Raw genomic sequence first — 25,520 nt, forward strand, 5'->3', positions numbered from 1 at the left:
GGGAGGGGCGGAGCTCCCAGGCCCGGAGTTCCCAGGCCCGGAGCTGAGAACAAGTGCCCGGAACAGCGGTTCTCCACCAGGGGCATCTGGCACTCTGTGTAACACGCCTGGGGAAGGTGCTCCTGGCACGCAGTGGGCGTGGTCTAGGATGCACAGGACAGCCCCACGACCAAGAATTATCTGGCAAAACGACAACAGCGCTGAAGTCAACAAACCCTGACCCGGAGGAACTCTCCCATGAGCGGTCTGTGGTCACCAGGCAGCCCCTGGCTGTCACTCGGGAATGGGAATGGGTGGGAGGTGAGTACATGGACTCTGTGTACTTTGCTCAACTCTTCTGGGATTTAAAACTGTGATAAAAATAAAATCTATTATTAGATTTTTAAAAACCACGTGGGCCATTTTATGAGCCACCCTAACCCCATTTTACATGTGGACACAATGTATTATCTGTAAGATTTGAATACCCACCCCATTTTTTCAGCCAGGCAGCTACTACCGATGTAGAGGGACAGCTGCACTCTGCTTTGTTTGGAACTTTGCCAAGACTTGGTCACCATTTCCGAAAACCACAGCTCACGGCGGCCTGGTGGTCTCTGGGCGGCCGGTCTGCCGGGCGCCTGACCGTGTGCAGCCGCTGCATCCACTGAGGTTATGTACTGACGGCTCCCCTGTGCCTGAGCGTCCCCGCGCTCAAACTTCTCTTGATCCTGAGTCGTACTATGAGGATTTTGTATTGACATTAACTTTTTGTGTGTAGTGGGTTTTATTATCTATTCATTTCATTGGGGGATAGCAATAAAATATGTGTGATGACAAGGGTGACTGATTCTGATTGAAGTGAGAATCTCTCCTGTAAAATGAAATCCAAATGCCTTACTCAGCCCTCAGGCCTGTCAAAGCCGGCCGGCCGTCGCCGAGCCGCTGCCCGGTCCTTCCACCGTGCCTGCCAAAGGGATCCACTTGTCTGTCCCAGAATGTGTCAACGTCCTCACGTCCCTGGTCCCGGTACAGGCTGTCCTCTCCCTGAAAGGCCCTCGCTCCTCCTCACACAGGTCTCAGCCAACGCTGTGTCCCCACCTCAGCTCCTCACATCCTTCCTTTGAAGCTTGTGCCTCGGCTGTGCACCGCCTGCACTGCCATCTACCGAATTTTCTTGAAATGACCCATTTTTCAGAAATACATTTTAATTTATATTAAGTTTATAAACAGATTTATTTTAAAATTTAAATACATTCTTAAAAGTTGTTTAGCCCTAACCGGTTTGGCTCAGTGGATAGAGCGTCGGCCTGCGGACTGAAGGGTCCCAGGTTCGAATCCGGTAAAAAAAAAAAAAGTTGTTTAAACCAATTTATATTTTTAATTTATTATATTTAATTTGTTTTTTTTTAATTCCAGGAAGTGTATTTTTAAATTTTATTATATTTAGTTAATTTAATTTAAATAAGTTTGTGCCGAAACCGGTTTGGCTCAGTGGATAGAGCGTCGGCCTGTGGACTGAAAGTCCCAGGTTCGATTCCGGTCAAGGACATGTACCTTGGTTTCGGGCACATCCCCAGTAGGGGTTGTGCAGGAGGCAGCTGATCGATGTTTCTCTATCATTGATGTTTCTAACTCTCTATCCCTCTCTCTTCCTCTCTGTAAAAAATCAATAAAATATATTTTAAATAATAAATAAATAAATTTGTAAGTTTATTCATTAAAATACACATACTTTTATTCTTCAAAGAAAAGTGTATGTAATTACCATAAATAGGAAACTAGCATGTGTAGGCCTAGAAATAAAGCAATTATAAAAAACAGAGAAGAAACATAAGAGTTATTTGTTTCTATTCAACAGAAGCCCTTGTTAGAGAAGGAAAGATGAACAAGTCTAAGAAACATGTTAGCACTGAATTGAGACTTTCCCCCTTTCCAAAGGCTTGAAAGCAAACTGAAAAGACAGTGTAATTTATTTTTTTATATTTTTTATTGATTTTTTACAGAGAGGAAGGGAGAAGGATAGTTAGAAACATCGACCAGCTGCCTCCTGCACACTCCCTGCTGGGTATGTGCCCGCAACCAAGGTACATGCCCTTGATCGGAACCGAACCTGGGACCCTTGAGTCCGTAGGCCGATGCTCTATCCACTGAGCCAAACCGGCATCTCTCAGTGTAATTTAATGCCGCCTCTTCTCCCTAAACGCTCTTGCATATCACTGCGGCCCCTTTACTCACCGAGCATTTATCAGGCACCTGCGTGGACCAGGCTGTGGCGCCAGATGTTTGCAATAATAACATACTGACCCAGACAAGCAGTCCTCGCGGGCTCCCCGTCGGCTGGAGAACACACACACACACACACACACACACACACACACACACACGGAACCTGGGAGTGGCCATAAAACTTCATCACTTAAGACAGTAATATGTGATTTAGAGCCTCTCACTTCAGCATCCTCTATGCACGTGACTGCAGAGAAAACAAACCACCGTAAGTTGTATGAGTTAGAGCAAATTAATTTCAAAATACAATGCTCTACAGTCTTCCAAAGTTTTTCACAAAAAGTAATTTTTTCCTTTTTTTTTTTTTTTTTTTGCGGCAGTGGTGGGAGAGCACAAGACCAGGCTGAGGAAGGAGCCTGGGCTCCCCGCCGGGTCCCCCGTTTCCGCGGAGCCTTTGCTGAACCCCTCACGGCTGCGTCACAGCTCAGCCTCACCGCCCAGAAGTCCGCTAGGACGCCCCACGGGGGCCCCAGCCGGTGCTGTGCGCCCCAAAGAGCCGGCGGTTCCCAGGCACCCGCTGGAGTAGAAGGGCCCGTCGGTCCGTCTGCCTCCCGGGCCGGCCGGGGAGCTCCGCCGGCCACCGACGGCCTCTCCAGCCTCCGGGGCGCAGCCCCGCTCGGGTTACACCCTCCGCCCGGCCCGGCCGGCCGGCGCCGCCGTGGGCTCCCACCTTAGGGGGCGCTAGCGCGAATCTGGCACCAGCGGGAGCTGGAGGGGGAGACACCGCGCCAGGTCAGCTCTGGGTCTCGGCGAGGGGAAAGGGGTACCTCCCCTCCCCCCGCCCGCAGGGGCCCGGACAGCCGCCTGCCGAAGGGGAGGCGCCCGGGGCCTTCCCGGACCCACCGCCTCTAAGCCGCCCTGGGCTGCGCGGGAAGCCGCAGGGTCCGGGGACCGCGGGGCAGGGCCAGGGTCCGACCCCGGTCCGGAGCCCAGGCCGGGCGGTGGAGAGGGCGGGGCGACGCTCTGTCCCGCCCCGGGGGCGGGGCCGAGCCGGAGCCTGCGGAAGGTTAGACCCGGGGAAATTGGCCTGCGACTCCCTCCCGCACCCCGCCTCTCCCCTTCCCCTTCGAGGACACCCGATCCCCCTCCCGCTGCGCACCGCCGGCCGGAACGAGCCTCCTGGGCGCCCGGGTCCTCGGCCCCGCGCAGGTGCAGGTGCGGCGCCCACCGCTCTCCCACCGGGCGCATCGCGCTGGGCGGCCATGGCGCGAGGAGACATCCCGCAGGACAGGCAAGTTGGGGGCCGAGCGGGGTGCGCACGGAAGGAAATCCGGCGGCCGCAGGCAGCGCAGACCCGCTCCGATGGGCGCGCTGAGGCTCAAAGCGGAGCGAATGGAACTACAGTTCCCATTAGCCGCCTCCCTCCGCGGCCTGCGCCAGGGTGATGGGGGCTGTAGTCCGCTCTGGAGCGGGGCGGGGGGCGGGGGCGGGAGGGGCGACCGAGGAGCTGCGTCCTCGGGGTGACCTTCTGACCGATCCCCACAGCTACCACCTGGTCGGGGTCAGCTTCTTTATCCTTGGGCTGGGCACGCTCCTTCCCTGGAACTTCTTCATCACGGCCATCCCGGTGAGACTCGCGGCGGAGTGACTGCCCCGCGGCCACAGCCGCCCTCTGTCCCTTCGCCGCCGCCTTTGACCCCTCGTTCTGCCGGGGGACTGCCGAAGCTCGGAGCCCCTGAGGGAGGAGGTGCCTCTGGTGGCTAGGAAGGTCGAGCTTTCGGGGCTGCCCGATCCTAGGGGGCAAGGCCCCCGGCTCAGGGAGTTCTGTGCCAGTCACTCCAAAACTGGGTGCCCAGGCCTCTGTACGAGTTACATTCATTCATCCAACGGAGAGTCAGTGTGCACCTGCTGTGGGCCCCGCCCTGGTCTTGGCAGCGGGGGCACTGGCGGAAACAGCAGAGGAGGGCTCGTCCTCACAGGTCCTCACCGAGCTGAGTTCTCGCCGGGGAAGGCAGGATCGTAGCGCGGCGTTCTCTCTGGGACCAGGTTATTCAGTACAGCTTTCCAGACGCTCCTCAGTGCCTGGCTCTGTGCTGGGCCCCGCACACCCCAAAATGAATTAGCCCCTAGTCTAGAAAGCAAGGTGGGTGCCAGAGAGCCATTAATAATGTAGCATGACACGTGGCCTCCCAGGCTTGGAGCAGAGTCCTGTGTGTCTCCAGGGCAGGGAACAGAGCAAGAGATGGGGCACAAAGGGGAGGCTGGGGTCTGGTTCTGAAGGCCCCCCAATGCCGTTTCAAAACCTTGAGGCTTTGCCCTGCAGGCACTAGGGAGCCATGGGCATTGGGAGGGGGAGTTAAGCAGGATGTGCGTTCCGGAGGGAATGTGGTTGGCCGGCACGCCCGCCAGAGCCTGGCTTGCTGAAGCGCTCAATAAACACTCAGGAATCTGGAAGCTGCTGCTGGGCGGCGGTGGGGGCTGGAACCAGGACACGGATGAAGAGGGGTGATCTGGAGATGAAGCAAGGCTCCGGTTGGGGGTTCTTAGGGCTCGGGCTCTGTTCCCGATCTCAGCCGTTCAGTTCAATGCACATTCACTGAGCTCCAGCGGTGCCAGGTTCTGGGAACAGTACAAGGACAGACAGACAGTCCCCACAGAAATGAACCAAACCATCCCAAGGCAGGGCCAGCCGCGGGGCGGCCGGGCGGCTCCTGAGGGTGTGCGGTGGGGTGACCCTGTCCCCCCTCCCCGGAACCCTGGCAGTACTTCCAGGGGCGGCTGGCGGGGGCCAACAGCACCGTTGTGACCTGGAGCGCCAACCACACCGGCCCCGCAGACACCTTCAACTTCAACAACTGGGTGACGCTGCTGTCCCAGCTGCCCCTGCTGCTCTTCACGCTCCTCAACTCCTTCCTGTACCAGTGGTGAGAGGCCGCCTTTGACTCCCTCCCAGGCCGCCCTCCCCTCCGTTGTTCCCGCCCCACCCCTGCCGAGGCAGCTCCACTGGGCCCGGGGAAGGCCTCCCATCCTGCCTCCACACTCCCTGCATCTCCCCCACCCCCACTGCCCAGCCCTGGGCCTCACCTCCCGCCGCCTCCCTCGGCCTGACCCGGGTCCAGCTGATGCCCACTCTGCCCCCCTTATGAGCAGCATCCCTGAGACGGTGCGGATTCTGGGCAGCCTGCTGGTCATCCTGCTGCTCTTTGCCCTGACGGCGGCGTTGGTCAAGGTGGACATGACACCCGGACCCTTCTTCTCCATCACCATGGCCTCTGTCTGGTTCATCAACTGTGAGGACCACTGCCCCTACCCACCTCCCTGCCCAGCCCCCCCAGGACTTCAGCCCAGCCTCCTTTTTGTAGCTAAAAGGGCCCAATGTATACAAAAAGGGAAGGCAGCAGCAGCAGCACCCATATCCCTGATGAGAAACTGAGGCCCAGAGGGAGAGGAAGTCCGTTGTGACAGGCCCGCATTGACCTAAGAGCTGGCCTCCTGACCTAGACCTGCAAGTCTATGGATGCACCTCAGAAGGGGAGTGAATGGGGGTTGTTACACCAGAGTGCCAGGAGTCTTATGCCTACCAACCTCATCCAGAGTCCACAGTGTGTCCTGCTGACACCTCCTCCAGGGAGCCCCTGAGCCTCCCTAGCTGAACGGCAGTCCCCATTCTCGTCCCTCCACAGCCTTCTGCGCAGTTCTGCAGGGCAGCCTCTTTGGACAGCTGGGCACCATGCCTTCTACCTACAGCAGCCTCTTCCTCAGCGGCCAGGGCCTGGCTGGGATCTTCGCTGCTCTTGCCATGCTCATGTCCATGGCCAGTGAGTAGACTTGACTGACTGGGGGTGGCGGGGAGGGAGGGTGGCCTCTGGGGTTCTGGGGGGTTGGGAGAGTGTGCCAGGAGTGAGATGCTGTGGGTTCTGGGTGGAGACAGAGGTGATGGGGAGCTGGGTTCTGCAGTGAGAGAGTGACTGGGTGAGGATTGGGTTAACTTGGAGTCAGGGGCAGGATTCCTGAGGCCAACTGTGACATGTGGCTGCAGGTGAGGTTGAGGCAAGGAGGAACAGGTTAGGGATTCAGATAGATTTGTGTTCAAATCACACTTCCTCTGCCCCCTAGTGGCGGGGCATTGGACAAAGCACCTTACCGGTGTCAGTTTCCTTACCAGAATGGTTATTATGGTTCCATCATCAGATTGTAATAATGAGCACGTAGTAGGTTCTAAAAACAAACAAACAGGACGGTGAGAGTGAGAGAAGCGAAGGGCTGGGCTGGGGCCCTGACAAGATTCCCGCGTTTGTTTGTGAGCGGAGCGGAAGAGGCCAGGAGATGAATCTGAGAAGGCCATGATAGGAAGTGGGACCAGAGTTGTTACCCTGTGGGAGCACGTGGGACCAGCCACCTCCCTGCTGCAGCTGGAGTTTCCTCACAGGTGGCGTGGATGCCCAGACCTCTGCCCTGGGGTACTTCATCACACCCTGCGTGGGCATCTTCGTGTCCATCGTGTGTTACCTGAGCCTGCCCTACATGGTGAGCCTGGCATTGAGCTCAAGGCTGCACTTCAGAGCATCTCAGATGCAGCCCCGACCCGAGCCTGAGGTCCCAAGAGACACCAAGCGCGGTGGAGGGGCCCTAGCCCCAGTCCAGATCCCCAAAGGAGTCAGCCACTGGGGCACTAGGGGACCCCAGCCTCTAAGCCAACAGGGTGTGGAGGGATCCGGACACCTCAGCCAAGCCAGGCAGGACCAACGCTTGCCTTCTGCAGGAGCTGGCCCGCTACTACCTGGCCAGGAAACCATCGCTGGCACAAGGTCAGGAGCTGGAGACTAAAGCTGAGCTCCTGCAGTCTGGTGAGCCCTGGGCCCTGCTGGGCGGGGGGAGGCCCAGAGGAAGCTAGAGGCACCTCCACAGGGAAAGATGTCCTTTCTGTCTCCAACTAGAGCCCTCACCCCTAGTAGTAGCCTTGTACGCACAGAGGCAGAAAAAAATGTCATGAACGAAGCCCTCCCTTTGCCCTTTGGGCCTCAGAGTCCTCCTCTGTAAACGGGGAGGCAGTAGCACGTCAGGCATGCAAGTTCTGGATCCGAATGCATCTGAGTTTGAGTTCCAGCTTCACAACATCCAAGCTGTGTGACCTCAGGCAAGTCACTTAACCCCTCTGAGCCTCCATTTCCTTACCTATAGAGCCATGGCAGTGAGATAGTCCATTCAAGGTGCTTAATCTACCCAGCACATGCATGTGCTTAATAAATAGCAGCTAAGCATATTTCTGTTGTGAATCCTCTTTGCCTGAACCCTGGGCTGAAGGAGGGCCACTTGTTTTAATTGCTGGGAATCTCCCTTCATAGATAAGGTTCACAGGCATGACCCTGCCATCCCTCTTGCCCCAGATGAGAAGAACGGGATTCCCAACAGCCCTCAGAAGGCGGCCCTGACTCTGGAACTTGACCCTGAGAAGGAGCCAGAGCTGGAGCCGGAGGAACCCCAGAAGCCAGGAAAACCTTCAGTTTTCATTGTCTTCCGAAAGGTTTGGCTTGGATATAACCCCCAACCACCATCCCTGGGGAAGAGACGCCGCTCTCTCTAGCCCTCCCCAGAGACTCAGAATGGAACGGGGCCTTAGGGGCAGGGTCCTAGTGGGTCGGGGACACGGCTGAGCCAGGCCCCAGGTGTCCTGCTCCTGGGCCAGGGCTTTGGCAGGAGGGGGGGGGCTGAGTGTTAGGCCCCAGGCCTGCCCCCCGGCTCACACCCCTGCCTCCGGCTCCCAGATCTGGCTGACGGCGCTGTGCCTTGTGTTGGTCTTCACAGTCACCCTGTCTGTCTTCCCCGCCATCACAGCCATGGTGACCAGCTCCACCAGTCCCGGGAAGTGGAGTGAGTGCTGGGAAGCAGAAGAGGGCTGGGCAGGGGAGCGAAGGGGAGAGGAGGAGGAGGGGAGTCGGGACCAGGATGAGCCTCTCTCTCTCCCAGGTCAGTTCTTCAACCCCATCTGCTGCTTCCTTCTCTTCAACATCATGGACTGCCTGGGGCGGAGCCTGACCTCGTACTTCCTGTGGGTGAGCACACCTGGGCGGGGGTGACCTGAAGGTTCTAGGAAGCAGCTGGATATCAGAGGGTGTGAAAGAGCACAGAACGGTGATTTCCCAACGGGCCAGCTGGTCTGGGCCTGGAAGGGGACAGGCACCCGGTGGCGGTGAGCGCCGGCTCCGAGAGGGATGCCAGCCAAGGCTGGCACCGTGAGCTCCTTGAAAGCGGAAGCTACGTCCAGTTGACCTGTGTCCTCAGCACCCAGCCCAGGGCCAGCCCTCTGTGCTTGGAGACTCGCGTGGAGGTTTCGGCACCACGTGAGAGGGGGCACAACATCCCTAGTGTTTGCGTTGCTTTCCGCCAAGGTGCTGCTTCATTAAATGAAATCTTCCAAGGAGACACAATAAATAAAGTAGATCCAAGAGGAGCTGCTCTGATCCCCAGCTTCCAATCCCATTCAGCACCCCCATCCGCCCCAAAGGGGTCTGTGGAACCCCCGGGGATGTTCGGAGGAACCAAGTTTGAAAACCAAAGATGCCGCCTAAGGCCTCTTCCAGTTCTGCCATGGAGAGACCGCAGGCTGGAGACGGGGAGAGGCAGAGGCCGGTCCTTGCTTGCTGGGTGGCTTGGCCCATCCCCTTGCTCTCCACAGGCCCAAGAGCTGGGTCCTCACCAGCTCCTGTAGGGTGGCTCAGGGGAAGTGAGGCATGAGTCTGCGGGGGTGCCCCTGGAGCAGAGACCCTGCTCGCAGGGACTGCCCTGACCCCAGCTTCTGCCGCAGCCGGACCAGGACAGCCGGCTGCTGCCCCTGCTGGTCTGCCTGCGCGTCCTGTTCATTCCGCTCTTCATGCTGTGCCACGTGCCCCAGAGGTCCCGGCTGCCCACCCTCTTCCCACAGGACGCCTACTTCATCACCTTCATGATGGTCTTTGCTGTTTCCAACGGTTACCTGGTGTCCCTCACCATGTGCCTGGCGCCCAGGTCTGGGGACGGCCCGCGAGGGCCTGGGGGAGTTGGGAGGTGGGTGAACTCTTTGAGGGGGGACAGCCTGCAAGGGAGGGCTCATTCTGCTCTGGCCAGCCCTGCCCCGGCTGCCTCCAGGCCTCGCTGGTGCCACCCTGTCGGCCCAGGAGCTCGGTAGGCGATGACTCCACTGGGGCGGTTCCTGCCTGGGAGTCACCCAGGCACTGGTTCTGGAGCCTCCTCTCTGGGCCTCAGTTTCCCCATCTGTGAAATAAACGGGTTGGACTATTATTTCTTAGGGCCCACCCACTCCCCAAATTCTCAGTTGAAGGGGAGCTAAGGTTTTGCTCAGAAGCAGAGTTCATAGGCTATTAGTGTCGGGACAATGGAGGGAGAATCCAGAGGTGATGGGGGCGGGCCGTTTGGGGACATTTTATCAAGAGGGGAAGCAGTTGAATCTGGAATCCTGTAATACTGGACCCCAGGGGACCTAGAGATGCCCTTGTCCAGGGTCCTCATTTCACCGGTCAGGAAACAAGTCCAGAGACAAGGGCCTAATTACGGGGACTGGAGGTGGGGTCAGCACAGACCAGAACTCAGTGCTGTAAGGAGGCCGGGCCACTGGGGCTGGGTCCAGGCTGGGCAGGGCGTTTTCTAAGAGCTCCCACCCCTGTGTGTTCTAGGCAGGTGCTGCCACACGAGAGGGAGGTGGCCGGCGCCCTCATGACCTTCTTCCTGGCCCTGGGGCTGTCCTGCGGAGCCTCCCTCTCCTTCCTCTTCAAGGCGCTGCTCTGAAGGCTGCGTGGAGGGCCTCCCAGCAGCTCTCTTCTCGCTGCCCCTTCGGAGCCCAGACCCAGGGCAGAGGAGTGGCGAGCTGGCTCAAGCCTCTGCTGGGCCGGGGCCCCTTGGTCTGGAGGTGCCAGGAGGAGGCAGGTGCTGTTTCCTTCCCGGGCCTCCTCGGGGTGCTGCGAGGAAGATTTCACCACCGGTCATTCCAGCCCTCACCCAGGATGGAGGCGACGCTCAGAGATGGACGCGGTCCAGAAGCACAGAAGCCCTCGCTGAAAAGGTGGCGGCCGGGGAAAGGGCCGAGGGCCATGGCCCTGCCCCAGCATCAGGAGCGCATGTATTTGTTGGTCACAAAAAACAGCCCTGCCCATCGAGGGAGACCGAGGCCACAGGCGGGGGCCTTGCCGAGGGTGCGGCTGGTGTGGGCCCAGCCTCAGGTTCCGCGTGGGAGTGTGGGCCAGCCCCGGGCAGGAACTCTTCTTCTCCCCAGGCCTCAGCGACCCCGTGGGCAGGTCTCTCGGACCCCAGGACAGAGGATGCAGGGAAGTTGAGGGGAGCAGGGAGAGAGACAGACGTTAGGGATCTGAGGGTGCTCCCAGGACCCTCTGGGCCTCAGACAATGTTTTTGTTGCCAACACTTAGTGTCTCCACCCCCGCGCCCCGCGGGGCCGGCCAGGTCTGTGGTTAGCCTGCAGGTGTGCGCTGCGCTGTACAGTGTGCAGCGCCCTCTCACAGCGGCACTGAGGCCTTGGAGGGAGGCAGGCAGGGATTGTACTCCCCCTTTGTACAGGGGAGGAGCCCGAGTCCCGGGGTAAGTGGCCGATTCACAGCAGAGCTGGGGCCCAGCCCCCACCCCCCTCCTCCCTGTAGGTGCTGTTCTTCCAGCCCAGTTCCTGCTTCTCTTCCTCAAGGGGCTCAAAGCACAGCCCTGAGCACACACTCCACCTTTCTGCGGTTTCTCTCTCTGCTCCTGCTCCTGGGTCCAATAACAATCTTCTCCATTTGTATAATGATGTCTCTGAGTCTTTCTTTCCAAGGTGCTTTCAGCTCTATTGGCTTTGATGAGCAGGGTGGGGTGGGGATGGTTGTACCCATTTGGCAGATGGGATGACTGAGGCCCGAGAGGGGCAGGGATTTGTGAGCATTCCTGCAGTGGCCAAGGGATATCGACCTGCAAGGAGCCCTGTACTCCTGGGCAGAGCACCGGGCTGCATGGACGACTACCACTCTCCCAGGCTCCTCTGCATCGCAGGCTTCCCTTTCTCAGAAATGGAGCTTTACAGAGGCAGTCAGCTGACTCTCTAGGGCAGTGGTCGGCAAACTCACTAGTCAGCAGAGCCAAATATCAACAGTACAACGATTGAAATTTCTTTTGAGAGCCAAATTTTTTAAACTTAAACTTCTTCTAACGCCACTTCTTCAAAATAGACTCGCCCAGGCCGTGGTATTTTGTGGAAGAGCCACACTCAAGGGGCCAAAGAGCCGCATGTGGCTCGCGAGCCGCAGTTTGCCGACCACGGCTCTAGAGGGACGGAGGAGAGGCCTGCTTCACACACACCTGTACTACCATGCCCAACCCAGAGAAAAGCACGTGTGGGTTTTTTTTTGCCATTTTAGGCGCTGGCCTTGCTGCCCACCTGCCCTCGTGCCTGCTGTAAACATTCACTGAGGAGCTTTCTATACCGGGAGCTGAGCCAGGGCCCCTGCTCGGAAGCCAGAGGCTGCATTGATATCAAAGAGGAAAGTGAAGCAGTATATGGCCTTGACAGCTGAAATACAGCCCCAGGAAGATCCTGAGTGAGGATTCATTCTTTGGACCACAATTCCTGGTGCCAGGCCCTGGCTGGTCTGGGGACCCTGAAACAAAGGAGGAGTGGTCTGTATTCCGAGGCCATAGGAAACAATGCAGCTCGTCGTGGGGTTGCGAAGGCCCTGTAACAGAAGTCTCCAGAAGAGGGCCATGGGTCCTGCTGGGGAGTCAGGGCGGGCGTCCCAAAGGAGGCATTCCCCCAGGTGGGTCTTGAGGGATGAATATGAGTTTGCTGGGCTGGAGTGGGGGAAGGGCACCCCAGGCAGAGGTACCAGAGAGTGTGGAAGGCATGGACATGGAATATTCAGGGAACAGTGGGGACTCTGGCAGGGGGTGGGGTGAGGAAGCCCCTAGGATGTGAGGGAGGGAGAAGAGAGGTTGAGGCTGGAGCCGTGGGCTGGGGACAAATGATAAAGAACCTTAGCAATGAGGACTAAATGGGATTAGAGAGAGGAGGAGGGATACAGGAGAGAAGGGGGCATTTGCCTCTACAGAGATGCTTACCTTGGGGGTTAAGAGTCCTAAAATCAAAGCCAGGCCTTTCAGAATGCAAGGTTGTTCAACATACAGAAACACATCGGTGGAAGACACCACACAGCACATGACCAGAATGAAGGGGGAACCACATGCTCATCTCAACTGATGCAGGAAAAGCATCTGACAAAATCCAGCACTTCAAGATGAAAGCACCAACAAACAAGGGATAGATGGGAACTTCCTCAACCTGATAAAGGGCATTTATGGAAAATCCACAACTAATGGCGTACTCGGTGTGAAAGGCTGAAAGCCTTCCCCCCCAGATCAGGAACAAGAAGAGGACCCCACTTTTACCATTCCGTCTCTTCACCTTTGTACTGGAAGTTCTAGCCTGAGCAATCTGGCAAGAAAGAGAAATAGACATCCAAATTGGAAATGAAGAAGTAAAACTACCCAGATTCACAGATGATATAATATATACATATACAGAAAATCCTAAAGAATACACACACACACATGCACACACACACACACACACGACTATTAGAGGTAATAAGTGAATTTAGTAAAGTTTCAGGAGTCAAGATCAAATACAATAGTATTTCTACACATTGTTCTGATGAATGGGGTTTTTTTGTTTTTTCTTTTTTTAAGAATATTGTATATTTTATTATTTGTACACTCTGTGTTACATATCCTTTATTTATTTTTTAAAAATATGTTTTTATTGATTTCAGAGAGGAAGGGAGAGAGAGATAGAAACATCAATGAAGAGCCCTAACCGGTTTGGCTCAGTGGATAGAGCGTCATCCTGTGGACTGAAAGGTCCCAGGTTTGATTCCGGTCAAGGGCATGTACCTTGATTGCGGGCACATCCCCAATAGGTGGTGTGCAGGAGGCAGCTGATTGATGTTTCTCTCTCGTTGATGTTTCTAACTCTCTATCCCTCTCCCTTCCTCTCTGTAGAAAATCAATAAAATATATTTTTATATAAAAAAAAAAACACCAATGATGAGAGAGAATCATTGATTGGCTGGGGATCAAGCCTGCAACCCCTGGCATATGCCCTAGATCAGAATCGAACCTGGGACCCTTCAGTCTGCAAGCCAATGCTCTATCCACTGAGCCAAGCCAACTAGGGCTAATGAATGGGCTTTCCTCCCTCCCCAGGCCATACTCTGACACCAGCTGAGTGTCCTACAATGTCACTATCTACTGGGGAGAGCATCAGATTCCACAAGTTAAGGCCTCAGTCCCATGAGACTGCCCCACTGCAGATGCCAATGGCAAGTCCGGGTTGTAACCTGTACTTCTGAGCAGCTGGCTATAAATCAGATTCCAGCACCCCTGCCCTGGGGTTCAATTAATTTGCTAGAGCAGCTCACAGCACTCAGAGAAACATTTTCTTGCTGGATTACAGATTTATTATAAAAGCTAGAAGTCAGGACCAGCCAGATGGGAGAGCTGCATAGGGCAAGGTCTGTGGGCAGCAGCCCCCTTGGGAACGGTTTTGAACTGCTCTTTGAATGTCACCTGCCCCACTCCCTCACAGCCAGCCCCTGACCCCGGCCCGGCCTCTCTGCCCACAACAGAGGCTTTGGCCTTCCTCTGGCCCCTTCCATGTGGCTTTCCTTGATAACGGCCAAGCCCAGTCACTATTTTTCAGTCCCCCCTAGACTAGAGCCCCTGGGGACTCTTCAGAAGCCTCTGATTTACTGGTTCAGAAAACAGGAATTGATGCCTGCTGTGCGGCTAGCATTGCAGTGGGTGAGGGAGGGTATTGTGGGCAGATGCCCCAGCAAATTGAGGTAGAAAATAGGTGTTGTATGAGTACCGTAGATGAAAGACAAATGCTCAAAGGGCCAGGGTGGGCAGGAAGGTGCAGGGTTGAGACGTTGGCAAAGAAAAGACTGTTTGCAGAGGGGGAGTCACTCTTATCCTCTAGCTCAGTGGTCGGCAAACTGTGGCTCATGAGCCACATGCGGCTCTTTGGCCCCTGGAGTGTGGCTCTTCCACAAAATACCACGTGCGGGCACGCATGTACAGTGCGATTGAAACTTCGTGGCCCATGGGCAGAAGTCAGTTTTCGGCTCTCAAAAGAAATTTCAATCGTTGTACTGTTGGTAATTGGCTCTGTTGACTAATGAGTTTGCCGACCACTGCTCTAGCCAATTGTCACCCTGAAGGAATGCAGGCCTGGTGTTGCCAGATCTTCCAGAATTCAAAACAGAAGCTGGAAATGTGGGGTTTATGTCCAATCTCCTGATTCACCAAAGTTAAAATTAATGTAATTTAATTGTGTCGTTGTTGTTTTTAACACTGAGCAGGTCAAGAAAACCCAAAAGGCATCCAATCTGGCTTCCGTGCCTCCAGTTTCCAAGGCCGGTGCTGAAAGGCTCTTGCGCACAGTTTTCTCCTCTGGCCCAGGTCACCAACGGACACCTTCAAGGTCAGTGCCCGTGTCCCCTGCAAGGCCTCATTCCTGGTGCCCCACACAGTTCCTGGTCTGGGCGGCTCCGTAGGAGTATGGCTGGGGGCTGTGGAATATAGGGCTCCTGGCCACTCTTCAGCTCAGCAACCTTGACTCTCTGCCTGTGGAGTAGTGGAGAAACACCTTGCCCTGTCCCAGGACACCCTCCCTTCTGTCCCAGAGCACCTTCCCAAGACTCACAGCGCCAGTTATTACCTATCATTGACGTAGCCGTCCAAGTACCTGCCCTTCCCCAGACTCTCCTCTTCGAAAGAATCCACGATTCAATTATTCACACACTCATTGAGCACCTTTTGTATAAGGCTGGTGTTAGAATACTCAAGACCTTCTGCGTGTGTGTGTGTGTGTGTGTGTGTGTGTTCAGGAAGAAGGGGTGCGGATACAAGGTCTCCCTCCTGGGAGAGTTGCTGTGGGAGGGAAATCACTGGGCTGAATGGAGTAATTAAGGAACAAATACCACCCTCCCCACCACCACCACCACCACCACCACCACCCACCCTTGAGTTCCACTACTTTAGTCAGGGAAAGGGTGACTCTATATACAGGCCCCTAATTTGGCTTTGGCCAGAATTCCGGTTCTGGTCTTCAAGGTGCCACCGAACCCTGGGCCCTCTGTCTAGGGAGAAAGAAAAGTACACCTCTGACGGCCCAGAGGGTTCCGACACAGAGTATAGGAAGAGCCTGAAGCGGGAGGAGATGCGTGGAGAACTGGGGCTCTGGTTGGATCAAATTGTCCCCTACGTGGTGCCCCAGACCAATGGGATGTAGAAAATAAAGAATCATCTCCCGTGTAAAACGCGACCGACGAGGATGGGATTCGAACCCACGCGTGCAAAGCACAATGGATTAGCAGTCCATCGCCTTAACCACTCGGCCACCTCGTCCCACAGGGAAGCCTCACCTTTCTAACTTCCCTTATCGCTTATCTCCTCCGCACCATCTGAGCCCCTCCTACACCCGGTGCTCCGTGCAGCCCTGGTAGGATCTCCTGGGGGGAGAAACCGCAGAAAGAAAGGGTTTGTGTGCGTTCCTTTCCTCCCGCCGCAGCCGCGAACCCGCCCCATCCTTCACCAAGCTGCAGCTGAGCTCTGCCGCGGTTTCCCTCCCTGAGCCCGGGGCGAGCGCGTCAAGGTTTCAGGCCGCGGTCGGCCCGGGGTGCGGGGGTCACGTACTGACCCGGAGGGAGTGGGTTGCTTGTCTCTGGGAACCCAGCGGTGCCGCCTCGGACAGAGCCAGCGTTTGCAAAGCGCGCCGCGCGGGCGGCGAGTGCAGTCGCTCCTCCAGGCGTGCAGGGGGCGCCCTGGCACTCCCGGGGGCCCGTGCGGGCGAGAGGGGCTGTGCACGGGGCTCGGCTCGCCTCGGCTCGCCTCGGCTGCGCTCGGCAGGCTGCGGTAAATCCGGGCTTGCGGCGGTTGGCGAGGCTGTGGCCGGGTGGTCCCTGCTGTGCGCCGCGAGCCCCGAGAGCCATGCAGATGTCCTACGCCATCCGGTGCGCCTTCTACCAGCTGTTGCTGGCCGCGCTCATGCTGGTGGCGATGCTGCAGCTACTCTACCTGTCGCTGCTGTCCGGGCTCCACGGGCAGGAGGAGCAAGAGCAGTATTTGGAGTTCTTCCCCCCGTCCCCGCGGTCCGTGGACCAGGTCAAGGCGCAGCTCCGCGCCGCGCTGGCCTCCGGAGGCGTCCTGGACACCAGCGGCGACTACCGCGTCTACAGGGGCCTCCTGAAGACCACCATGGACCCCAATGATGTGATCCTGGCCACGCACGCCAGCGTGGACAACCTGCTGCATCTGTCGGGCCTGTTGGAGCGCTGGGAGGGCCCGCTGTCCGTGTCGGTGTTCGCAGCCACCAAGGAGGAGGCGCAGCTGGCCACGGTGCTGACCTACGCGCTGAGCAGCCACTGCCCCGATATTCGCGCCAGAGTTGCCATGCACCTGGTGTGCCCCTCGCGCTACGAGGCCGCTGTGCCCGACCCCCGGGAGCCGGGGGAGTTCGCCCTGCTGCGGTCCTGCCAGCAGGTCTTTGACAAGCTAGCCAGGGTGGCCCAGCCCGGGGTCAATTACGCGCTGGGGACCAACGTCTCCTACCCCAATAACCTGCTGAGGAATCTGGCTCGTGAGGGGGCCAACTATGCCCTGGTGATCGATGTGGACATGGTGCCCAGCGAGGGACTGTGGAGAGGCCTGCGGGAAATGCTGGATCAGAGCAAGCAGTGGGCAGGGACAGCGCTCGTGGTGCCTGCCTTTGAGATCCGCCGAGCCCGCCGCATGCCCGCAAATAAGAACGAGCTGCTGAAGCTCTACCAGGTGGGCGAGGTGCGGCCCTTCTATTACGGGCTGTGCACGCCCTGCCAGGCGCCCACCAACTACTCCCGCTGGGTCAACCTTCCCGAAGGGACCTTGCTGAGGCCTGCCTACGTGGTGCCTTGGCAGGACCCCTGGGAGCCATTCTACGTGGCTGGAGGCAAGGTTCCCACCTTCGACGAACGCTTTCGGCAGTACGGCTTCAACCGCATCAGCCAGGTGCCTATAAGGGAGAGGGCAGGGGAAATGGGGCGGCAGGGCGCGGGGTCAGGGAGCTATGAGTGGCCCTGGATGGGAAGTGGGCATTGAGGCAGGAGAAATGATAGTTCAGTGGTGGTTGTGGGAGATCCAGGATGCCTCCGGAGGAGTGGGATGCTGGGGTCAGCTTTAGGATGTCAGTCTTGGCCCTAGGAATATCATCAGGCTTTGCTGACCTGTCTCTCCCCCCCCCCCCCACAGGCCTGTGAGCTGCACGTGGCAGGATTTGATTTCGAGGTGCTGAACGAAGGTTTCCTGATTCATAAGGGCTTCAAAGAAGCCTTGAAGTTCCACCCCCAAAAGGAAGCCGAAAATCAGCACAATAAGATTCTTTACCGCCAGTTCAAACAGGAGTTGAAGGCCAAGTACCCCGACTCGACCCGTCATTGCTGAGTCCTTCCCTGCCCTAGTTTGAGAAGCGTCAGCCTCCTCTCTCCTTAGGCTGCCCCTCAGGCCTGAGAGGGGTAAGAAATGTCACTCCACTTGACAATGGTAGCTGTGGTGTTGGAACACTGGACTTTGAATATGGGGTGCTGGGATCGAGTCCTGGCTTTACCACTAACTAGCTGAGTGGCCTTGAGTAAATCCTGTTCCCTCTCTGAGCCTCGGCTACCCCGTCTGTAAAAAGGGAGGTGAGACTATCTACCTCACAGAACTGTTGGGAGGCTCAGATGAGATGCTATATGTGAAAACACTCTGTAAGCTTCGTACAAATGTGAAGTATTATTAATATTATTACAGTATTATTGTTTTTATTATTGTTATTATTAACAATCTTGGGTGGGTAGGCAGTAGGAGAGCAAAAAGTATGAATGGCGCAGAGGGAGAAGTCTGAGTACTTAACAAAATGGGCTTTTTGTAAAGAAATCAGATAAAGGCTTTGAGTTTAGTTCTTAGCTTTTGGGCTGAAGCCTAAACTTCCTGGTTCTCCCAGGCCTCGCGAGTTCTGGAGAAGGGAAGGGTCTGTGAGTTCTGCACCCTAGAATAGACTGAGCTGGGTTGTTTGCCTACCAATGACAATGTAAATAAATGAGTGTTCACAACTACAGTTGGCTCTATTACTCTCCTGAACCGGGCAGGCGGAGGGGTCGCGGGGTCGCCTCTTTCACGCCGCGGGGCGGGTGGAGGAAGGTGACCGCGGACCAAGGGGCACCACCTGTACAGCAAGGAAGCCGCAAGGGTTTTTTCCGGCAGGCTGACGGCCAGTGTGCTTGTCGACTGGTTGCTGTGGAAACCAGCGCGCGGTATCCCAGCATGCCTCGCCCCAGCTGTCCAATTGGGAGCTTCCCAACGGGCACCTCTTGATGACGAACACGGAAGCGCGGACAGGCCCCGCCTTCCAGTACAGAGGGACCGGCGCTGCGGTTCCGGGAGCCGGGGGGCGGCGGCCAGCACCCGCAGCAGCGGGCACCGGGCACCTGTCGGAGAGTCTCGGACTTGAGGCCGGAGGCTCCACTCCCTGCGGTGCGTAACGCCGCCCATGGCGCCCGGGTCGGTCTCTCCAGCTAGTCGGTCGGAGCCCGCCCAATCTCCAGGGCCAAAGCGGAGACCTAACGGGCCGGACGCGTGCAGGGCCGCGGGCCCCAAGCTGGCCGCGGAAGAGCCAGTGATTCCCCTGCCCGTGCCGCGCGTCCCGGGATGGAGCGGGGCGGGAGGCTCCGGGCGCGCCGCGGAGGGGCTGAGTTGTCCTCTTCAAGGGTGGGGACCATGGAGGCCTGCCTTCGAGATGCTCACTTTCTGAAAAGATTTGCATGTGCACAACGCCTTCCCATCCCTTGCCCCAGCAATCTTGACAGCGCTCCGAGTAGCAATGGCTATTCTCTCTTTGCACCTGGGGTAAGGAGAGGAGGTTGTGATTTAATTGAGCTCATCAGTAGAATAAGAGGCACCTGGAGTAAACTACACTCCCCACCCCAACCCCTGCTCCTGCTCTTCCTGGTCCGGATTACGTTGCATTTTACCAAGTAAATATATTTAACAGTGAAGAGGAATTGCAGAGTTTGGGAACTGTTGAAACCGAGGCTTGAGAATGGAAATGAGGAGACTGGTTTGGAGAACCGAGATTTTCAGATCAGGTTCAGATTATTTGTGAAATCATTGAGGAATGTGACTAAACTCTCCTCAAGTCCAGTTATTTTACAAAACTCGAAATGCTGTCTAGGAAGGTTAACAGGGTTTGCTACTACTACATGGGCCTGGGGGCTACCAAGAGTAAAAGCCAACTCCTGCCTCACAGACGTTTAATTTGTATTTGCAAACCCTCCAGTCATCAGGTGAGCCAGTACTGTGCTAGCTAGGTGATGAAGGCTCCTGGTTGTGGGGACAGACATGTGATGGGCGAACAGAGAGGAAATGTAACCAACTAGGCTTCCTGGAGGGGTGGCGACAAGACAGTGTCCAGAGAAGTGGGAAGAACTTGGCCGTGAAATAGAACCCCTGCAGGCAGAGATTATCTGTTGAGAGGCCGTTAGTCTTCCTGTTAGGTGACCTCTTGGCAGCATGTGGCACTGTCACCTCTCCTTCCTTCTAAAATTCTCTTCATGACATCGAGTTTTTTCCTCCTCCACCTCTTGGTAATTTCCTTTTCCTTTGCAGGGTTCTCACCCTCTTCCCCTTTGGTGACCCTGAGAGTTCCATCATGAATGTCTTCTCACTCCACACATCCTGCCTTGCTGCTTGCACCCTCTCGAAGGGTCTGAAGAACTTGCTATATATCATTGCCCAGATTTCTTTCTGAGGCTTAGACCCAGGTGCCCCCACCCTGTCCCTCCCCTCATTTTGAGGTCTTAGCACATGCTGCTCTACGTGGAATGTTCCTCCCTCAGCCAGATCAGCTCATCGTCTGCAAGCCCTCATGCTGCAGCAACTCCAGGTCCCAATTAGATGCCTCTCCCATATGCCCCTGCTCGCAGCTCTTCTCACATCACAGTAATGGTCTGCTTCTTTGCCCCTTTCTCCCAGGAACTTGTAAACAGCTTGAGGTCAGAGATTATCTGTCTGTCTATCACAGCTGTGCCCAGCACCTACCAGAGTGTCTGATGGTACCTAGCATATATTAGAGTTTCAAGGAATATTAGATGAGTGAATATAAGAAGGAATGCATAATAGTATTCGGCGTTGCTGAGAAGGCAACTATGATAGGCGTTAAAAATATTGGCATTAGCCGAAACCGGTTTGGCTCAGTGGATAGAGCGTCGGTCTGCGGACTGGGGGGTCCCGGGTTCGATTCCGGTCAAGGGCATGTACATTGGTTGCGGGCACATCCCCGGTAGGGGGTGTGCAGGGGGCAGCTGGTCGATGTTTCTCTCTCATCGATGTTTCTGGCTCTCTGTCCCTCTCCTTTCCTCTCTGTAAAGAGTCAATAAAATATATTTTAAAAAATAAATATTGGCATTAGTCACAAGGGGATCATGAGTTAACTCTGCAGAATTAGTTGCAGCCGACAGCGATGATACAGAAACAAATGGGGACAAGTGGGAGGTGACAGTAGGAAGAGCAAGTGTGCGCAGGACCTGGAAGGTGTCGCCGTGAGGGGAATGTGTGGAGCAGCCAATGGAACAGGGTGAAGCTTTGTGTTTCTGCTCTTCCGAAATGTCAGGGAACACCTGCGCCCGCCTCAAGTCCCACGGGCAGGAACTGTCGGGAGGGAGTGTTGAAAATACAAGAGCGGGAAGGGAGCACTGCTGACATGAAGTCCCAGAGGAAGCAGGAGATGGGACGGGACACGGCACTGTGGGAGACAGGAGGTTGTGGAGTGTTCTGTTCTCAGGAAGAGACGTGGAGGGCGTTATAGGCAGCAGCACCAGCACGAGGCGGGTGGGGGAGGAAAGGAGTGCCTGGCGTATTTGAGAATTGGCCGTTAGACCGTGGGGTGAAGGAGCTGGACGAGTAGTTCAAGTCTAGTTGGTGCAGGGCCTTGAAAGGCCAAGTCCCATAGGCAGCGGGGAGCCCGCCCTCGGCCTCTCCCATCTATGGGGATGTGCAGACAGGGCCGCTTGCAGCTTCACCCAGTGTGTGCTCAGGTTGTGGCGAGTCCAGTCACTTTCCCAGCTGTCCCCAGCTGCGGTCAGGCTTTGCTGGACTCCCTGAGTGGCCACTTACCTGCTTGGAGCTGTGGGGGGTGGCGAGTGATGGCTCTCCCTCTCCATCCAGAGCCCAGATGCCGCTCCAGCCTTCAAGCAAAGACACAGAAGAGATGGAAGCCGAGGGTGATTCAGCTGCCGAGATGAACGGAGAGGAAGAAGAGAGTGAGGAGGAACGAAGTGGCAGCCAGACCGAGTCCGAAGAGGAGAGCTCAGGTAACACACACGCACACGCGCGCACACACACGCGCGCGCACACACATGCCCACGCGCACACGCCTGCCCACGCCTCAGCCGGCCTTGACTGCCCTCTTGTCCCAGAGATGGACGATGAGGACTACGAACGGCGCCGCAGCGAGTGCGTCAATGAGATGCTGGACCTGGAGAAGCAGTTCTCGGAACTAAAGGAGAAGTGAGCGTGGGACGCCTGGGGCTGGGGCTCCAGGCACTTGGGGTGAGGCGGGCCTGGTGCTGGGCAGAGGTGGCTGAGGCCAGAGTGAGTACCTGTCATGGACCAGGTACTCCGTATGTGTTTGACGGATGAGCCCATTTTCCTCCCAGGTTGTTCAGGGAACGACTGAGTCAGCTGCAGGTGCGGCTGGAGGAAGTGGGGGCTGAGAGAGCGCCCGAATACACAGAGCCCCTGGGGGGGCTGCAGCGGAGCCTCAAGATTCGCATTCAGGTGGCAGGTCTGTGGGCTGTCCTGTGCCCTGGAGTGGCCCCCAGGCTCCCTCCCTGTTCCCCTACTAACCGATGGTCCCTTCCTCTCTCATCCCTGTCCTGCCCATGTTCCCAGCACTCCTTTTGGGGCACTGGAGTCCCTGGCCAAGCTGGGCCTCTCAACCCCCTCCCTCCCTCTGCAGGGATCTACAAGGGCTTCTGTCTGGACGTGATCAGGAATAAGTACGAGTGTGAGCTGCAGGGAGCTAAACAGCACCTGGAGGTGACTGAGGGGCGCCACGGGAGGAGGACTTACGTGGCCCACCTGTCCCTCCTGACTGAGCTGCTCCCGCCTCTTCCAGAGTGAGAAGCTGCTGCTCTATGACACGCTGCAGGGGGAGCTGCAGGAGCGGATCCAGAGGCTGGAGGAGGACCGCCAGAGCCTGGACATCAGCTCGGGTGAGGCCAGGGGCCAGCGCCGAGCACCCTGCCCCCGGCCCGGCTCTGTCAGTGCCCACTCCTGCCAGGACCTGAGCTTCCCTGCCTGCTCAAGGGGATAGGAAGAGGGGTGTTTGTGGAGCCTGAATGAAGCCAGGCATGAAAGGGCCCGGCCCAGTGCCTGGCACACAGTGGGGGTTCAGGAAGAGTGGGTCCCCTTGCTCTCCTTTGCCCTTGCTCTCTTTCCAGAATGGGAGGTGACATTCTGACACTCCCACACATAAGTAGCCACAGTCCCCGCCATGTCCATAGTGCCTACATCATACGGGGCTCTGGGGCGGCAGGAATTGTCCTCATCCCACTGTCCACTAAACAAATGAGACGGAGTCCCATAGAGGTGCAGCGACCTCTTCTCCAGGTCTACTTCTGTGCGGTTGGGACCTGAACTCAGGTTCTCTCCCCTGTCCTGGGAGCTGGTTGGTGGGGAAGGGCAGGCTACAAGGGCGGGGGGGTCCTGGGAGGGCCAGCACCACGGTCCTGACTCTGGGTCTGGGGACACAGAGTGGTGGGATGACAAACTGCACACCAGAGGCAGCTCACGGACCTGGGACTCCCTGCCGCCCAGCAAGAGGAAGAAGGCGCCCCTCGTTTCTGGTATCCTTCCCCCCGCAGGGCCGGAGCGGGCAGAGGCGGGTGTGAGCGGGCAGCGATGCCTGGGAACCTCAGGCGGGAGCCTGCTCACACACCTCGCCTGGTCTGCCCCCGACAGCTATGGCTTCTCTCTCATCTGCATCCCTGTGGTCTAAACTGGGGCACCCGCATGTGGGAGTAGTTGCCTCTGCCCCACCTTAGCCTTTCTCCCTCTGGCACAGCCCAGCACAGAGATGACCTGAATTCTCACCCCTGCTCCCCAGCCCCCTGCCCTGGTTCCTGCAGTAACAGCCGAAGGGCACCGGCCGCCTGGCCTTAGGAATCGGGTTCAGGGAGGGAGGGAGGGAGGAACCTGGTCCGCACGGACTTGAGGGCGTGGGGACATCAGGTGCAGCTTATGGGAGGACAGTGGACAGTCCCCAGGGGCCTGGGAAGCCAGAGTTTTCAGAATGGATTCTGTGTGTAGATGGGGAGGGGCCACATGGGGGGACAAGGAGTAGACGGAGCAAGGTCCCTGAGTAGGTGGATGGGCCTGGCCTACTGATCTTGAAGCTGGGGAGAGGGCATGAGTGGGAGCCAAGGTAGGGGAAGTAGGGGTGAGGCTTGGGGCCCACCCCCGCCCTCTTGGACTCGCTGAAATAGGCCATAGCCACACACGCCCCCCCAGAGAACCTGGGGGCCAAGAGGCAGGGGTGGAGCCCAAGCTCCAGCCCACGCCCTGAGCACTGCCTCTCCGAGCGTTCGCGCGCCGGCCGAGGCTCCGCCCCTCCTCGGGCATTGCTTCCTTGACCCTGTTGCAGGCCCGTACATCGTGTACATGCTGCAGGAGATCGACATCCTGGAGGACTGGACGGCTATCAAAAAGGTGGGTCTCGTGCAGGGCCCTGCCCCAGGCGCCAGGTCTGCTCTGCAGGCTCCCACCCTCCTTTCCGAGGTTCCCTGGCACCACTGCCAGCTCACGCCTCCTTTGCCCAGGGCTGCCCTGGAGGAGGGAGCTGCCAGTCTTGTTGGCCTCTCTCGTTCCAGGGCAGGTGTTGATGGGATGGGAGAAGGGGAAGGTGGGATGGCAGCTGGGCTGGGCTGGCCTCTGACAGGAGGGCACATCGGAGCTTTGTCTAGAAAGTGTCTTATGCTTCCCATGCCCTCCCCATCCCCACTCCCAGGCAGCACTGGCCCAACAGCCCCCACCCAGAGAGGCTGATGTGGAGGGGACTTGCCAGGCAGAGGCAGGCTCTCACGGGGCTTTTCTTCTCTCCACCCCAGGCTAGGGCAGCCGTGTCCCCTCAGAAGAGAAAATCCGATGGTAAGGATCATGGGGGCTTCCTACCTCCCACCACCCCTCCCCGCAGTCCAGCCTCCAGAAAGGAGCCCAGGGAGAGGCAATGGCCGTGTCAGACCCATGGCCCGAGAGTTCGGAGAGTCTGGGCTTGAGGGCACTGGGAGTTTGGGAGCAGGAGCCAGGGTGGGGGTGGGGAAGCTCTCAGCTGATGGGGTTAGGACGCGGAGTTCCCACCGTGCCCTAACCCCAGCAGCTGGGGGCGGGCGCCCAGGTACTGATGGGCCCACAGATGAGGGGCAGACCCGGGCCATTCCTCTCATTTCCCCAGAAGAAGTGGCTACTCCCTCTTGGCTTTCTCTCTCCTGCAATGATTTTTCCCTTCCCACGTACCCCTAGGACCATGACCCTGTGATTCACAGCCAGCGGGGCCCCTCGGAGCAACAGGCACCAAAACCCGGATTTACATTTTCCTACTGCAGAGAGGCAGACGGACAAGCCCCTCGGGTCTTTCTAGCCGGCTCTCCAGGGCTGCTGCTGGGCACTGCCCTCCAGCCCTCACTGGTCTGGACTCCTCTGCTCCTGCTCAGGGCTTGTACAGCTGTGGCCCGAGCAGTCCTAGCCAGGCAAGACTGAGTCTCTCATCCCCAACCAGCCCCCTACCTTCCCCTGCCGAAGGTCAGCCCCCTGGCTCCCTCCCTGGCAAAGAAGACCTGCCTCATCTGAAGCCAAAGCACATCCTTCCTGCTGACCTTGGACCTGGCTCCCCAGTCACTGAGCCAGTGTGTTGGACCCACTTCATGGGAACTCTGAACCAGAAATTCTGTTGCAGGGGGGGGCGGGTGCGGAGGGGCCTGTCCTGCCTCTTGCCATGCTGAGAAGGCGGGCTCCCCAGGTCTTCTCAAGGCAGTCCTTGGTGCCTGCCGCCCACACTGCGGGGACGGGAATTAAAGCATTTCCTGGGTCTCTGCTGTGACCCAACGTGTGTCTGATTTACCTTGCAAGGCAGTCAGGGCTCCCGTGAGGAGTGTCTGAAACAGGCAGTCTCTTCTGGGGCCCCTGGTACCCCTTACTACCCAGCAGGAGCCTC

General features: G+C 57.4%; 3 protein-coding genes and 1 non-coding gene across 8 annotated transcripts; 3 read left to right on the top strand and 1 right to left on the bottom strand.

Annotated features, from left to right (window-relative positions):
* The first annotated feature begins 3,210 nt into the window (after positions 1 to 3,210).
* On the top strand, positions 3,211 to 10,066 carry SLC29A2 (solute carrier family 29 member 2). 3 transcript variants are annotated; one of them, XM_054725282.1, is made up of 12 exons: positions 3,211 to 3,499; positions 3,754 to 3,835; positions 4,972 to 5,132; positions 5,359 to 5,498; positions 5,892 to 6,026; positions 6,638 to 6,735; positions 6,971 to 7,055; positions 7,596 to 7,732; positions 7,974 to 8,079; positions 8,176 to 8,261; positions 9,131 to 9,213; positions 9,879 to 10,066. In XM_054725282.1, the coding sequence occupies exons 1-12, from the start codon at positions 3,471 to 3,473 to the stop codon at positions 9,988 to 9,990; spliced, it is 1,254 nt and encodes a 417-aa protein (XP_054581257.1). In that variant the 5' UTR covers positions 3,211 to 3,470; the 3' UTR covers positions 9,991 to 10,066. The 3 variants fall into 3 exon arrangements, with proteins under 3 accessions (XP_054581257.1, XP_008145139.1, XP_054581256.1); XM_008146917.3 differs by having other exon boundaries at positions 3,212 to 3,499; positions 9,014 to 9,213; XM_054725281.1 differs by lacking the exon at positions 3,211 to 3,499 and having other exon boundaries at positions 3,653 to 3,835; positions 9,014 to 9,213.
* Positions 10,067 to 15,564: 5,498 nt separating this feature from the next.
* Positions 15,565 to 15,646, bottom strand: TRNAS-GCU (transfer RNA serine (anticodon GCU)). Its single transcript has one exon. It is a non-coding gene; the product is annotated as a tRNA-Ser (tRNA).
* Positions 15,647 to 16,117: 471 nt separating this feature from the next.
* Positions 16,118 to 18,066, top strand: B4GAT1 (beta-1,4-glucuronyltransferase 1). The gene is made up of 2 exons (XM_008146918.3): positions 16,118 to 17,284; positions 17,525 to 18,066. The coding sequence occupies exons 1-2, from the start codon at positions 16,229 to 16,231 to the stop codon at positions 17,714 to 17,716; spliced, it is 1,248 nt and encodes a 415-aa protein (XP_008145140.1). The 5' UTR covers positions 16,118 to 16,228; the 3' UTR covers positions 17,717 to 18,066.
* Positions 18,067 to 18,649: 583 nt separating this feature from the next.
* On the top strand, positions 18,650 to 25,406 carry BRMS1 (BRMS1 transcriptional repressor and anoikis regulator). Of its 3 annotated transcripts, none has more exons than XM_054724972.1 (11): positions 18,650 to 18,787; positions 19,919 to 20,251; positions 21,476 to 21,621; positions 21,727 to 21,817; positions 21,967 to 22,094; positions 22,269 to 22,348; positions 22,428 to 22,524; positions 23,065 to 23,157; positions 23,955 to 24,019; positions 24,418 to 24,457; positions 24,830 to 25,406. In XM_054724972.1, the coding sequence occupies exons 2-11, from the start codon at positions 20,178 to 20,180 to the stop codon at positions 24,835 to 24,837; spliced, it is 822 nt and encodes a 273-aa protein (XP_054580947.1). In that variant the 5' UTR covers positions 18,650 to 18,787; positions 19,919 to 20,177; the 3' UTR covers positions 24,838 to 25,406. The 3 variants fall into 3 exon arrangements, with proteins under 3 accessions (XP_054580947.1, XP_054580946.1, XP_054580948.1); XM_054724971.1 differs by having other exon boundaries at positions 24,913 to 25,406; XM_054724973.1 differs by lacking the exon at positions 19,919 to 20,251 and having other exon boundaries at positions 24,913 to 25,406.
* The last annotated feature ends 114 nt before the right edge of the window (positions 25,407 to 25,520 follow it).

This window comes from Eptesicus fuscus, chromosome 13 (genome assembly GCF_027574615.1).
Source record: "Eptesicus fuscus isolate TK198812 chromosome 13, DD_ASM_mEF_20220401, whole genome shotgun sequence".
NCBI lineage: Eukaryota > Metazoa > Chordata > Mammalia > Chiroptera > Vespertilionidae > Eptesicus > Eptesicus fuscus.